General features: G+C 39.5%; 2 protein-coding genes across 2 annotated transcripts; both read left to right on the top strand.

The window, feature by feature from the left end:
- Positions 1-452: 452 nt before the first annotated feature.
- On the top strand, positions 453-2,722 carry LOC306785406 (kinesin-like protein KIF11). The gene is made up of 5 exons (XM_079279769.1): positions 453-552; positions 1,351-1,597; positions 1,761-1,924; positions 2,171-2,281; positions 2,448-2,722. The coding sequence occupies exons 1-5, from the start codon at positions 499-501 to the stop codon at positions 2,556-2,558; spliced, it is 687 nt and encodes a 228-aa protein (XP_079135895.1). The 5' UTR covers positions 453-498; the 3' UTR covers positions 2,559-2,722.
- Positions 2,723-7,818: 5,096 nt separating this feature from the next.
- LOC306786228 (kinesin-like protein KIF11) lies at positions 7,819-10,088 on the top strand. The gene is made up of 5 exons (XM_079280929.1): positions 7,819-7,918; positions 8,717-8,963; positions 9,127-9,290; positions 9,537-9,647; positions 9,814-10,088. The coding sequence occupies exons 1-5, from the start codon at positions 7,865-7,867 to the stop codon at positions 9,922-9,924; spliced, it is 687 nt and encodes a 228-aa protein (XP_079137055.1). The 5' UTR covers positions 7,819-7,864; the 3' UTR covers positions 9,925-10,088.
- The last annotated feature ends 3,255 nt before the right edge of the window (positions 10,089-13,343 follow it).

Raw genomic sequence — 13,343 nt, forward strand, 5'->3', positions numbered from 1 at the left:
ATTTCTTTCTGTCCGCTTTCTATAGGCCTCGTACTGTTTGTAATCATGGTCAACGTTATCTACTGTCACAGTCAGCCTATTAAGGTCTCCTTTCAGACGATGAAGTGGGAGTTGTTTTGGTTTAGCCATGGTTTCTTTCTAATCTTCAATGCAGTAAAGATTTCGCGTATCTGTTCTGTGCGTGTAACACTGACCTACCAGTTTGAAAACTAGGCTATTCTGAATGTAGGGTAGTCAATGTCTATCAAAGAGATGACAAACAACTGACCATTCTGTTTGTTCTTTTGTGTGACGTCATGTTCTTTTGTGTGATGTCACACAATTCCAGAACATTCCTGCTTGACAGGATTCTTCTTCGTGGGTATTTTGCGTCTTCTTCTTCTTCTTCTTCTTCTTCTGCTTTAGATTTCCCGGTAGATTGGATGCCGTGAGACACGATGCTGCCCCCTATAGTTCAGTGTTGATGTACTGCAATCCCACTGATGTAAACATGTCAAAATGTTCCTGTCAAGCCTCGTGAAGCGGACATTTGCAGCCCACTATCATGGACTGGTAAATTATATTTGAAACATGAACCGTTAGCTTGTTATTTCGATCGCTAGTGCTGCTACTTTACTCTGTTAGCTGGTGGCTAACGAAACCGTTTATAATCAATGCTGATGCTAATCAGGCTAAATGCTGATTTGTGTACTGTTGACATGTTTTAACCAGCGACAAACACGTGGTTCTCGCTCAGTTATTGGGGATAATATACATGTATATGTTATTGATTACACAAAGTTTAACTTAAATTATCACCGCTGAATAAACTAATAACAAGCTGTTTATTGTTGTTAGTACAGTTGGTGCTGTCTCTATCAGTGAGTACTTTCAGCTGTTAATGAATAGTTAGTTAACTAGTTAGTTATGTTATGTATTAGTACTTAAGTGCATTTACTATTGTACAATTTTGAGGTACTTGTACTTCCATTTTCTGCTACTGTATGCTTCTAACGTTTCTCCACTACTCTTCAGAGGGAAATATCGTAGTTTCTTACAGAGTATTCATAAAAAAATATAAATGAATGATGCCATGTGGCAGGTGGACGGCAGCATGGCTCTAGCTGATGTTATGAGCAGTTTGGTATAGAATCAGTACGACAATTACCATTTGGGCTAAACCTCTATCTACCTTAGACGTATAAAAAATATATATGCAGTTGTTTGTAGTCTTGACAAGTAGATTAAACATCATTTACATGTTTTCACCTCCCGTAGAAATGTAACCGTCAACAAAAATCCCCGCAAAATGAATAAAATGTAGGAATTAGCTTGTCATTTAAGCCAGCTACCTTTGTGTTCACTCTTCAGGCATCGCAGGCTGCACTGAATGAATTCAGTGCAGCTTCACCTCCTCCTGCCGACCGGACAACAGCGGAGGAGCTGTCCGGTCGGCAGGAGGAGGTGAAGCGGTCTCTGATGGCCGTGCAGAACCAGACCTCCCTGAACCGGACTGTCGTGGACCAGCAGCAGGCCGAGCTCCGGGACAACGTGGAGACGAGCCAACAGCTGGTCCACGGCTTCCTGCAGGAGGAGCTGCAGCAGGACGTTCCCACCGGTAAGTGATTCAACCAGAGTGTCCTTTTCATCTTCATTTTTTGTCTGTGTGTTACCAGTTTAAGAAATTTGTCTTTTTAATCCAAGAATGTGTCCTTTTGGAGAGAACACACCAAGTCATTTAACTTGTCCAGCGTATAAAGCAGTTCTGCTGTTGCCTTCAGGTGCGACCCCTCAGCGGCGGGACTTTGTGTATCCCAAGCGGCTGGAGAAGTTGCGGAGCCGCGGCGAGCTGCTGGAGAGCCTGAGGAGGCAGCAGGAGGAGCTGCAGGCCGCCATAGTGGAGGAGGAGGAGGAAGAGGAGGACAAAAACAGCCAGGTTGATCACGTACGTTCACTTTTTTGCTTTCTTGTTATTGAACGTAGGATGGTTCATCCATTAACAATGTTCACATAACCTTATTTATTAACAATAGGTTGTTTATTCATTGGATTCAGTTTAAATGCACTCGGTAATATTGGTTTCACTGACTCATTTTACTGAGCTCCACAAATGGTCCCCATTTATAAAAATAAGAAAAAGTAAATTTCTGCTCCCATTTTTACCTTTCTCCTCTTGTGTCGTCGTGTCTAGGACTCTCTGGAGGACGAGCTGAGTACCTGTAATGAAAGCTTGGCCACAGAGCTGTCCTTCGTCGACGAGAACCTCGTCTTCAACGAGAGCAAACGCGTTCCCTTCTTCAAGGTGATCAGCAAAAATAAATGGGTTTGGAAAAATGTGTGACAGTTTTAAATGGCGAGGTCTCATCATTTGAGACGAATACTGAGCTTCCACAGGAAACGCTCATCAGCACATTTTTACTGTGTATTGCTAACAATGAATCTGTATTCCTGTAATTTCTCTTTCCCAGCAAAAGAAGGGCAGTAAGAAGGAGACTAAGATCCTCGCCAGGCAGAAAGCGCCAGAAAACGAACCCTCAACGCCACAGAAATCCAGACTACCACTCCGCTCTCAGAACTAAAACAGTTTAAATATATTCTTCTCCAACAATGTTGTGACTGTCCAATTCTTGTTTTGTCTTCTAAATGTTAGGATGCTGTGTCATGAATGTGTCTTGTTTTTAGTAGTGTATGACTCAACGCCTTCAAGTTGTTTTTAAAATTAAAGCGATTTATACTTGTTTCATACTTTGGTGAATGATTGATTCCAGTAGATATAAACTTTCTTTATTCTGAGATGAACAGGATTTAATCTTGTTTGTCCAAATTGAGGAACTAAAACATGGTGACATTTTTCTTTTTTTGTTAACAAGGTAATTCGCATGTAATCAGTTTGCTTTACCTAGTTTTGTTGTTTTGTGTTGAATTTTCCTTGTATGAACTGATTTTTTAGTTTTTTTTATGTGCCGATACATTACTTGGTGTTCACTGCATGCTGCTAGCATGCATGCAAACACTTTCAGCTAACTTTAGCTAGCGGACCGTACTCTCCTTTAGCTGCTGAGAGGATCATATTTGATATGATCTTTCTTTCGAACCACGTTACCGTGTCGAGTCATTTGATTTTCGTAGCCAGGTTTGAATTTCTTAGCAATCAAATCAACAAGCTGAGTTAAGTTAGCAGAGCAGAGGTCTTCAACAGGGGGTCTGAAATATTCGGATGATTAGACAATTTAAAAAAAAGAATCATTTTTTTCCCAAACATGAATCCGTCCATTATTTTAATAGTTCAGTATTGTATGCAAGATAACCGGTATGTTTCTGCATGGCAGTGGCATTAATAGGCCAGCACTCATTTTGTTTTCCACATTTATGTTTAAAATGAAAACATCAGTGTGAATATCTTGTATGTATGATTATCATGCAATTGACAGACTATGTTGATATTGGTATCAGCTGACAAGGTATGTTTATAAAAGGCAGTGGCACAGCCACCCTACTCACTGTGCCTTGCACATGTTTAAAATAAGAACATGAATATATGAACCTGTGTATTATTTAAATAGTTTAGTATTGAATGCACAATAAAGAGGTACGTTTATACATGGCACTAGGCCCATTTAATATAAAACTATTTTATACAATATATATAGTCGGGGGTCCCTGCTCCATCTCTATCAGTTTGGGGGTCCTTGGCCTGAAAAATGTTGAAGACCCTTGCACTACAGAGTCTTAAGCATGATGGGGAAATATATTAGTTCCTTGGCATAAACACAATAAAAGAAACCTTCATAGGTTGAAGGTTTGATGAATTCTGTATTAAGGGACATTATAGGTGGCGCTCTTGCCCTGCAGGATTCCAACCGGCAATCGATCCCCAAAGCCACCAGGTTAGATGCTCCTACCTGTGTGAGCACCATCAGGATGCTGAGCAGCACCAGGCAGAGGGGCAGGTCTCAGCACTGCGCAGGGAATGGCCACCAAGCCCACCAGGATATCCATGTTCATGACGGGAGAGAGACAGAGACTCCACAGTCATGGAAAACCTGGAGATAAGGAAACAAAACTTGAAAAAATAAGCGTTTTAACTATTTGTAAAGAAAGGCTAATGCAAGAAGAGTACAAATCTCCCACTTCCTTTTTGTATTATTTGTTTCCATAGTGATTACACAGACTGAGGAGGAGAATAAAACACATGAATGGACAGAGGAACAGTGGTTGTTATGAAGCGCAGCATGTGGCCTTTGTGCTGACCAACTGACCGGTGAAATTTGTTCCTGGAAAGGGACAAAATCAATAACACACACACACTCGCAGACCCAACGTGTTCACGATTTACACACATTGATAGGGATTCAAACCTGCTGCTCGTTGCCGTGCCCACATGTTAATAGATGGATTGTAAATGAACGGCAACAGTTTCAAATCAGCCGTACATAACTTATTAGAGACTTTACACAAATGTCACAGTAGATGTTATCAGATGTTATAGTTTATTATAGATTATTAGAACATATGATAACTTCTACTGTTACAGTAGAAGTTATCATATGTTATCTACAGTCACAGTAGAAGTAATTCGATTATTAGAACATATGATAACTTCTACTGTCACAGTAGAAGTTATCAGATGTTATCTACTGTCACAGTAGAAATAATTAGATTATTAGAACATATGATAACTTCTACTGTAACAGTAAAAGTTATCAGATGTTATCTACTATCACAGTAGAAGTAATTAGATTATTAGAACATATGATAACTTCTACTGTCACAGTAGAAGTTATCAGATGTTATCTACTGTCACAGTAGAAATAATTAGATTATTAGAACATATGATAACTTCTACTGTAACAGTAGAAGTTATCAGATGTTATCTACTGTCACAGTAGAAGTAATTAGATTATTAGAACATATGATAACTTCTACTGTCACAGTAGAAGTTATCAGATGTTATCTACTATCACAGTAGAAATAATTAGATTATTAGAACATATAACTTCTACTGTCACAGTAAAAGTCATCATATGTTATCTACTGTCACAGTAGAAGTAATTAGATTATTAGAACATATGATAACTTCTACTGTAACAGTAGAAGTTATCAGATGTTATCTACTGTCACAGTAGAAGTAATTAGATTATTAGAACATATGATAACTTCTACTGTCACAGTAGAAGTTATCAGATGTTATCTACTGTCACAGTAGAAGTAATTAGATTATTAGAACATATGATAACTTCTACTGTCACAGTAAAAGTTATCAGATGTTATCTACTATCACAGTAGAAGTAATTAGATTATTAGAACATATGATAATAATAATTATTAAAATAATTATTTTTAAATATTAAAATAATTATTTGGGGTGATTAGGGTTTCTTCTTCTTCTACCATCACAGTAGACATCACACAGACTCAAGCCTTCTAGTTGTGAGGTCTCACTTTGGACCTCTGAGATTTTTCCCATCTTGAAGGGAAATAAACCCACCACAGTGTGTCCCAATATCCTGAGCTCGTTATTGAATCAGAACCTTCATTCTTCCTGCACTATTGCACCTGGCCAAAGTTCAGAAAGTGCGTCCTCATATACTTCGCTATTTGAATCATAACCGTCGTCCTTTAGTTCTTCCTGCACTATTGCACCTGGCCAAAGTTCAGAAAATGCGTCCTCATATGCTGAGCGATTTGAATCAGAACCTTCGTCATTTAGTTCTTCCTGCACTATTGCACCTGGCTGAGGTTCAGAAAGTGCGTCCTCGTGTACTGAGCTATTTGAATCAGAACCTTCGTCATTTAGTTCTTCCTGCACTATTGCACCTGGCTGAGGTTCAGAAAGTGCGTCCTCGTGTACTGAGCTATTTGAATCCGAACCTTCGTCCTTTAGCTCTTCCTGCGCTATTGCACCTGGCTGAGGTTCAGAAAGTGCGTCCTCGTGTACTGAGCTATTTGAATCAGAACCTTCGTCATTTAGCTCTTCCTGCGCTATTGCACCTGGCCGAGGTTCAGAAAGTGCGTCCTCGTGTACTGAGCGAGTTATTGAAGGTTTGTTCGGGCTGACAGCACATCTGGCCATCCCCTCTGTCTGTGATGTGTCTGGACTATCCATGGAGATTGTTTCCTGAACCTCCTTTCCACATCTGAAGAACTTGCAGATGGTGTCCCACATTTTGGGTTGTGACACGTGATATTCGACACAGGAGGCAATGCAGTTCCCAAGTTCTCGTTCCTCTAATTTCATGGACAACAGTACCTCTCTTGAACCACCCCATTCCAAACACAGTTTCTTGAAAATGGCCTTGTCAAGTTCTTTTAACTTTTTGGGATCAAAATCGACATCCTGGACTTCGATCCACGTTCTTTCAAACAGACGCATAGTGATGGCTTCGGGGTCTGCAGTGGTCCAGTTCAGATTTGGTTTTTTGAAAATCCGCAAAACCAGCGCCTCCGCGAATGCCTGAACTGACCTTTTCTTTAGTTCTTGTTGTGCTGGTGCACCTGGGCAAGGTTCAGCATGTATATGAGCATCCTCATATACTGAGCCAGGAGTTGAACGTTCGTTATTGAACCAGAAGAACGGATGATACTTAGGGTACATTTTGTGTGAGACGATCTTAACTTTCATCTCGTCCATGAAAGACCACATTCTGTTCAGTATCTTAGCGTATTTGTCAGTGCATGACTGCCTGCCAGATGTTCTGCTTCTGTTCATGTTCCTATATGTGGAATGATTCATGAGGTCATCCCGAATTGAATGTGGGAGTATAGCTCTGACAACGTCTGGGCAATAATCACTCTTCTTTTGATCGATGTATGACATGATTTCAAAAGATTTGCGCTTGCTGTTTTCCATTCCTGTTGGAAATACCTTATGATATCTCTTCTGGTCTTTTAGAATTAGCCAAAGAAAGAATTTTGCTGCACCTTCAACCTCCTCAGAGATTTCCTTTACACAATGAACACAATTAATGCGTGTTATTTCCTTCATGGTCTTGATCATTAGATCCTTAATTTCCTCAAGGATAATGTTAATATTTTCAGCCTTCCATACCATGGGTGGTGAGGCCAAATATTTGTTGAAAAGATGTCCAGCGTATTTATCTTTTATACCTTTCAATTTCCCTATCTTATTCTTGTTTTTCAGCCAGTGCTTCATTATGTCCATGAAAGTACAACATTTGCCTTTTAAATCGGAATACATTTCAATTTCTGGGAGATCAGGTCGTTCGTATATTATCTCCAGTGGTAATCTGAGCGGAGGTCTACTAGTTAATCCAGTGTCTGGAACGATTATCGGTGGATTAAAACTGTCATTTCTTTCTGTCCGCTTTCTATAGGCCTCGTACTGTTTGTAATCATGGTCAACGTTATCTACTGTCACAGTCAGCCTATTAAGGTCTCCTTTCAGACGATGAAGTGGGAGTTGTTTTGGTTTAGCCATGGTTTCTTTCTAATCTTCAATGCAGTAAAGATTTCACGTATCTGTTCTGTGCGTGTAACACTGACCTACCAGTTTGAAAACTAGGCTATTCTGAATGTAGGGTAGTCAATGTCTATCAAAGAGATGACAAACAACTGACCATTCTGTTTGTTCTTTTGTGTGACGTCATGTTCTTTTGTGTGATGTCACACAATTCCAGAACATTCCTGCTTGACAAACAACTGACCATTCTGTTTGTTCTTTTGTGTGACGTCATGTTCTTTTGTGTGATGTCAGACAATTCCAGAACATTCCTGCTTGACAGGATTCTTCTTCGTGGGTATTTTGCGTCTTCTTCTTCTTCTTCTGCTTTAGATTTCCCGGTAGATTGGATGCCGTGAGACACGATGCTGCCCCCTATAGTTCAGTGTTGATGTACTGCAATCCCACTGATGTAAACATGTCAAAATGTTCCTGTCAAGCCTCGTGAAGCGGACATTTGCAGCCCACTATCATGGACTGGTAAATTATATTTGAAACATGAACCGTTAGCTTGTTATTTCGATCGCTAGTGCTGCTACTTTACTCTGTTAGCTGGTGGCTAACGAAACCGTTTATAATCAATGCTGATGCTAATCAGGCTAAATGCTGATTTGTGTACTGTTGACATGTTTTAACCAGCGACAAACACGTGGTTCTCGCTCAGTTATTGGGGATAATATACATGTATATGTTATTGATTACACAAAGTTTAACTTAAATTATCACCGCTGAATAAACTAATAACAAGCTGTTTATTGTTGTTAGTACAGTTGGTGCTGTCTCTATCAGTGAGTACTTTCAGCTGTTAATGAATAGTTAGTTAACTAGTTAGTTATGTTATGTATTAGTACTTAAGTGCATTTACTATTGTACAATTTTGAGGTACTTGTACTTCCATTTTCTGCTACTGTATGCTTCTAACGTTTCTCCACTACTCTTCAGAGGGAAATATTGTAGTTTCTTACAGAGTATTCATAAAAAAATATAAATGAATGATGCCATGTGGCAGGTGGACGGCAGCATGGCTCTAGCTGATGTTATGAGCAGTTTGGTATAGAATCAGTACGACAATTACCATTTGGGCTAAACCTCTATCTACCTTAGACGTATAAAAAATATATATGCAGTTGTTTGTAGTCTTGACAAGTAGATTAAACATCATTTACATGTTTTCACCTCCCGTAGAAATGTAACCGTCAACAAAAATCCCCGCAAAATGAATAAAATGTAGGAATTAGCTTGTCATTTAAGCCAGCTACCTTTGTGTTCACTCTTCAGGCATCGCAGGCTGCACTGAATGAATTCAGTGCAGCTTCACCTCCTCCTGCCGACCGGACAACAGCGGAGGAGCTGTCCGGTTGGCAGGAGGAGGTGAAGCGGTCTCTGATGGCCGTGCAGAACCAGACCTCCCTGAACCGGACTGTCGTGGACCAGCAGCAGGCCGAGCTCCGGGACAACGTGGAGACGAGCCAACAGCTGGTCCACGGCTTCCTGCAGGAGGAGCTGCAGCAGGACGTTCCCACCGGTAAGTGATTCAACCAGAGTGTCCTTTTCATCTTCATTTTTTGTCTGTGTGTTACCAGTTTAAGAAATTTGTCTTTTTAATCCAAGAATGTGTCCTTTTGGAGAGAACACACCAAGTCATTTAACTTGTCCAGCGTATAAAGCAGTTCTGCTGTTGCCTTCAGGTGCGACCCCTCAGCGGCGGGACTTTGTGTATCCCAAGCGGCTGGAGAAGTTGCGGAGCCGCGGCGAGCTGCTGGAGAGCCTGAGGAGGCAGCAGGAGGAGCTGCAGGCCGCCATAGTGGAGGAGGAGGAGGAAGAGGAGGACAAAAACAGCCAGGTTGATCACGTACGTTCACTTTTTTGCTTTCTTGTTATTGAACGTAGGATGGTTCATCCATTAACAATGTTCACATAACCTTATTTATTAACAATAGGTTGTTTATTCATTGGATTCAGTTTAAATGCACTCGGTAATATTGGTTTCACTGACTCATTTTACTGAGCTCCACAAATGGTCCCCATTTATAAAAATAAGAAAAAGTAAATTTCTGCTCCCATTTTTACCTTTCTCCTCTTGTGTCGTCGTGTCTAGGACTCTCTGGAGGACGAGCTGAGTACCTGTAATGAAAGCTTGGCCACAGAGCTGTCCTTCGTCGACGAGAACCTCGTCTTCAACGAGAGCAAACGCGTTCCCTTCTTCAAGGTGATCAGCAAAAATAAATGGGTTTGGAAAAATGTGTGACAGTTTTAAATGGCGAGGTCTCATCATTTGAGACGAATACTGAGCTTCCACAGGAAACGCTCATCAGCACATTTTTACTGTGTATTGCTAACAATGAATCTGTATTCCTGTAATTTCTCTTTCCCAGCAAAAGAAGGGCAGTAAGAAGGAGACTAAGATCCTCGCCAGGCAGAAAGCGCCAGAAAACGAACCCTCAACGCCACAGAAATCCAGACTACCACTCCGCTCTCAGAACTAAAACAGTTTAAATATATTCTTCTCCAACAATGTTGTGACTGTCCAATTCTTGTTTTGTCTTCTAAATGTTAGGATGCTGTGTCATGAATGTGTCTTGTTTTTAGTAGTGTATGACTCAACGCCTTCAAGTTGTTTTTAAAATTAAAGCGATTTATACTTGTTTAATACTTTGGTGAATGATTGATTCCAGTAGATATAAACTTTCTTTATTCTGAGATGAACAGGATTTAATCTTGTTTGTCCAAATTGAGGAACTAAAACATGGTGACATTTTTCTTTTTTTGTTAACAAGGTAATTCGCATGTAATCAGTTTGCTTTACCTAGTTTTGTTGTTTTGTGTTGAATTTTCCTTGTATGAACTGATTTTTTAGTTTTTTTTATGTGCCGATACATTACTTGGTGTTCACTGCACGCTGCTAGCATGCATGCAAACACTTTCAGCTAACTTTAGCTAGCGGACCGTACTCTCCTTTAGCTGCTGAGAGGATCATATTTGATATGATCTTTCTTTCGAACCACGTTACCGTGTCGAGTCATTTGATTTTCGTAGCCAGGTTTGAATTTCTTAGCAATCAAATCAACAAGCTGAGTTAAGTTAGCAGAGCAGAGGTCTTCAACAGGGGGTCTGAAATATTCGGATGATTAGACAATTTAAAAAAAAGAATCATTTTTTTCCCAAACATGAATCCGTCCATTATTTTAATAGTTCAGTATTGTATGCAAGATAACCGGTATGTTTCTGCATGGCAGTGGCATTAATAGGCCAGCACTCATTTTGTTTTCCACATTTATGTTTAAAATGAAAACATCAGTGTGAATATCTTGTATGTATGATTATCATGCAATTGACAGACTATGTTGATATTGGTATCAGCTGACAAGGTATGTTTATAAAAGGCAGTGGCACAGCCACCCTACTCACTGTGCCTTGCACATGTTTAAAATAAGAACATGAATATATGAACCTGTGTATTATTTAAATAGTTTAGTATTGAATGCACAATAAAGAGGTACGTTTATACATGGCACTAGGCCCATTTAATATAAAACTATTTTATACAATATATATAGTCGGGGGTCCCTGCTCCATCTCTATCAGTTTGGGGGTCCTTGGCCTGAAAAATGTTGAAGACCCTTGCACTACAGAGTCTTAAGCATGATGGGGAAATATATTAGTTCCTTGGCATAAACACAATAAAAGAAACCTTCATAGGTTGAAGGTTTGATGAATTCTGTATTAAGGGACATTATAGGTGGCGCTCTTGCCCTGCAGGATTCCAACCGGCAATCGATCCCCAAAGCCACCAGGTTAGATGCTCCTACCTGTGTGAGCACCATCAGGATGCTGAGCAGCACCAGGCAGAGGGGCAGGTCTCAGCACTGCGCAGGGAATGGCCACCAAGCCCACCAGGATATCCATGTTCATGACGGGAGAGAGACAGAGACTCCACAGTCATGGAAAACCTGGAGATAAGGAAACAAAACTTGAAAAAATAAGCGTTTTAACTATTTGTAAAGAAAGGCTAATGCAAGAAGAGTACAAATCTCCCACTTCCTTTTTGTATTATTTGTTTCCATAGTGATTACACAGACTGAGGAGGAGAATAAAACACATGAATGGACAGAGGAACAGTGGTTGTTATGAAGCGCAGCATGTGGCCTTTGTGCTGACCAACTGACCGGTGAAATTTGTTCCTGGAAAGGGACAAAATCAATGACACACACACACTCGCAGACCCAACGTGTTCACGATTTACACACATTGATAGGGATTCAAACCTGCTGCTCGTTGCCATGCCCACATGTTAATAGATGGATTGTAAATGAACGGCAACAGTTTCAAATCAGCCGTACATAACTTATTAGAGACTTTACACAAATGTCACAGTAGATGTTATCAGATGTTATAGTTTATTATAGATTATTAGAACATATGATAACTTCTACTGTTACAGTAGAAGTTATCATATGTTATCTACAGTCACAGTAGAAGTAATTCGATTATTAGAACATATGATAACTTCTACTGTCACAGTAGAAGTTATCAGATGTTATCTACTGTCACAGTAGAAATAATTAGATTATTAGAACATATGATAACTTCTACTGTAACAGTAAAAGTTATCAGATGTTATCTACTATCACAGTAGAAGTAATTAGATTATTAGAACATATGATAACTTCTACTGTCACAGTAGAAGTTATCAGATGTTATCTACTGTCACAGTAGAAATAATTAGATTATTAGAACATATGATAACTTCTACTGTAACAGTAGAAGTTATCAGATGTTATCTACTGTCACAGTAGAAGTAATTAGATTATTAGAACATATGATAACTTCTACTGTCACAGTAGAAGTTATCAGATGTTATCTACTATCACAGTAGAAATAATTAGATTATTAGAACATATGATAACTTCTACTGTCACAGTAAAAGTCATCATATGTTATCTACTGTCACAGTAGAAGTAATTAGATTATTAGAACATATGATAACTTCTACTGTAACAGTAGAAGTTATCAGATGTTATCTACTGTCACAGTAGAAGTAATTAGATTATTAGAACATATGATAACTTCTACTGTCACAGTAAAAGTTATCAGATGTTATCTACAGTCACAGTAGAAGTAATTAGATTATTAGAACATATGATAACTTCTACTGTCACAGTAGAAGTTATCAGATGTTATCTACTGTCACAGTAGAAGTAATTAGATTATTAGAACATATGATAACTTCTACTGTCACAGTAAAAGTTATCAGATGTTATCTACTATCACAGTAGAAGTAATTAGATTATTAGAACATATGATAATAATAATTATTAAAATAATTATTTTTAAATATTAAAATAATTATTTGGGGTGATTAGGGTTTCTTCTTCTTCTACCATCACAGTAGACATCACACAGACTCAAGCCTTCTAGTTGTGAGGTCTCACTTTGGACCTCTGAGATTTTTCCCATCTTGAAGGGAAATAAACCCACCACAGTGAGTCCCAATATCCTGAGCTCGTTATTGAATCAGAACCTTCATTCTTCCTGCACTATTGCACCTGGCCAAAGTTCAGAAAGTGCGTCCTCATATACTTCGCTATTTGAATCATAACCGTCGTCCTTTAGTTCTTCCTGCACTATTGCACCTGGCCAAAGTTCAGAAAATGCGTCCTCATATGCTGAGCGATTTGAATCAGAACCTTCGTCATTTAGTTCTTCCTGCACTATTGCACCTGGCTGAGGTTCAGAAAGTGCGTCCTCGTGTACTGAGCTATTTGAATCAGAACCTTCGTCCTTTAGCTCTTCCTGCGCTATTGCACCTGGCCGAGGTTCAGAAAGTGCGTCCTCGTGTACTGAGCGAGTTATTGAAGGTTTGTTCGGGCTGACAGCACATCTGGCCATCCCCTCTGTCTGTGAT

The sequence above is a fragment of the Melanostigma gelatinosum genome (genome assembly GCF_949748355.1).
Source record: "Melanostigma gelatinosum genome assembly, chromosome: 12".
Taxonomy (NCBI): domain Eukaryota; kingdom Metazoa; phylum Chordata; class Actinopteri; order Perciformes; family Zoarcidae; genus Melanostigma; species Melanostigma gelatinosum.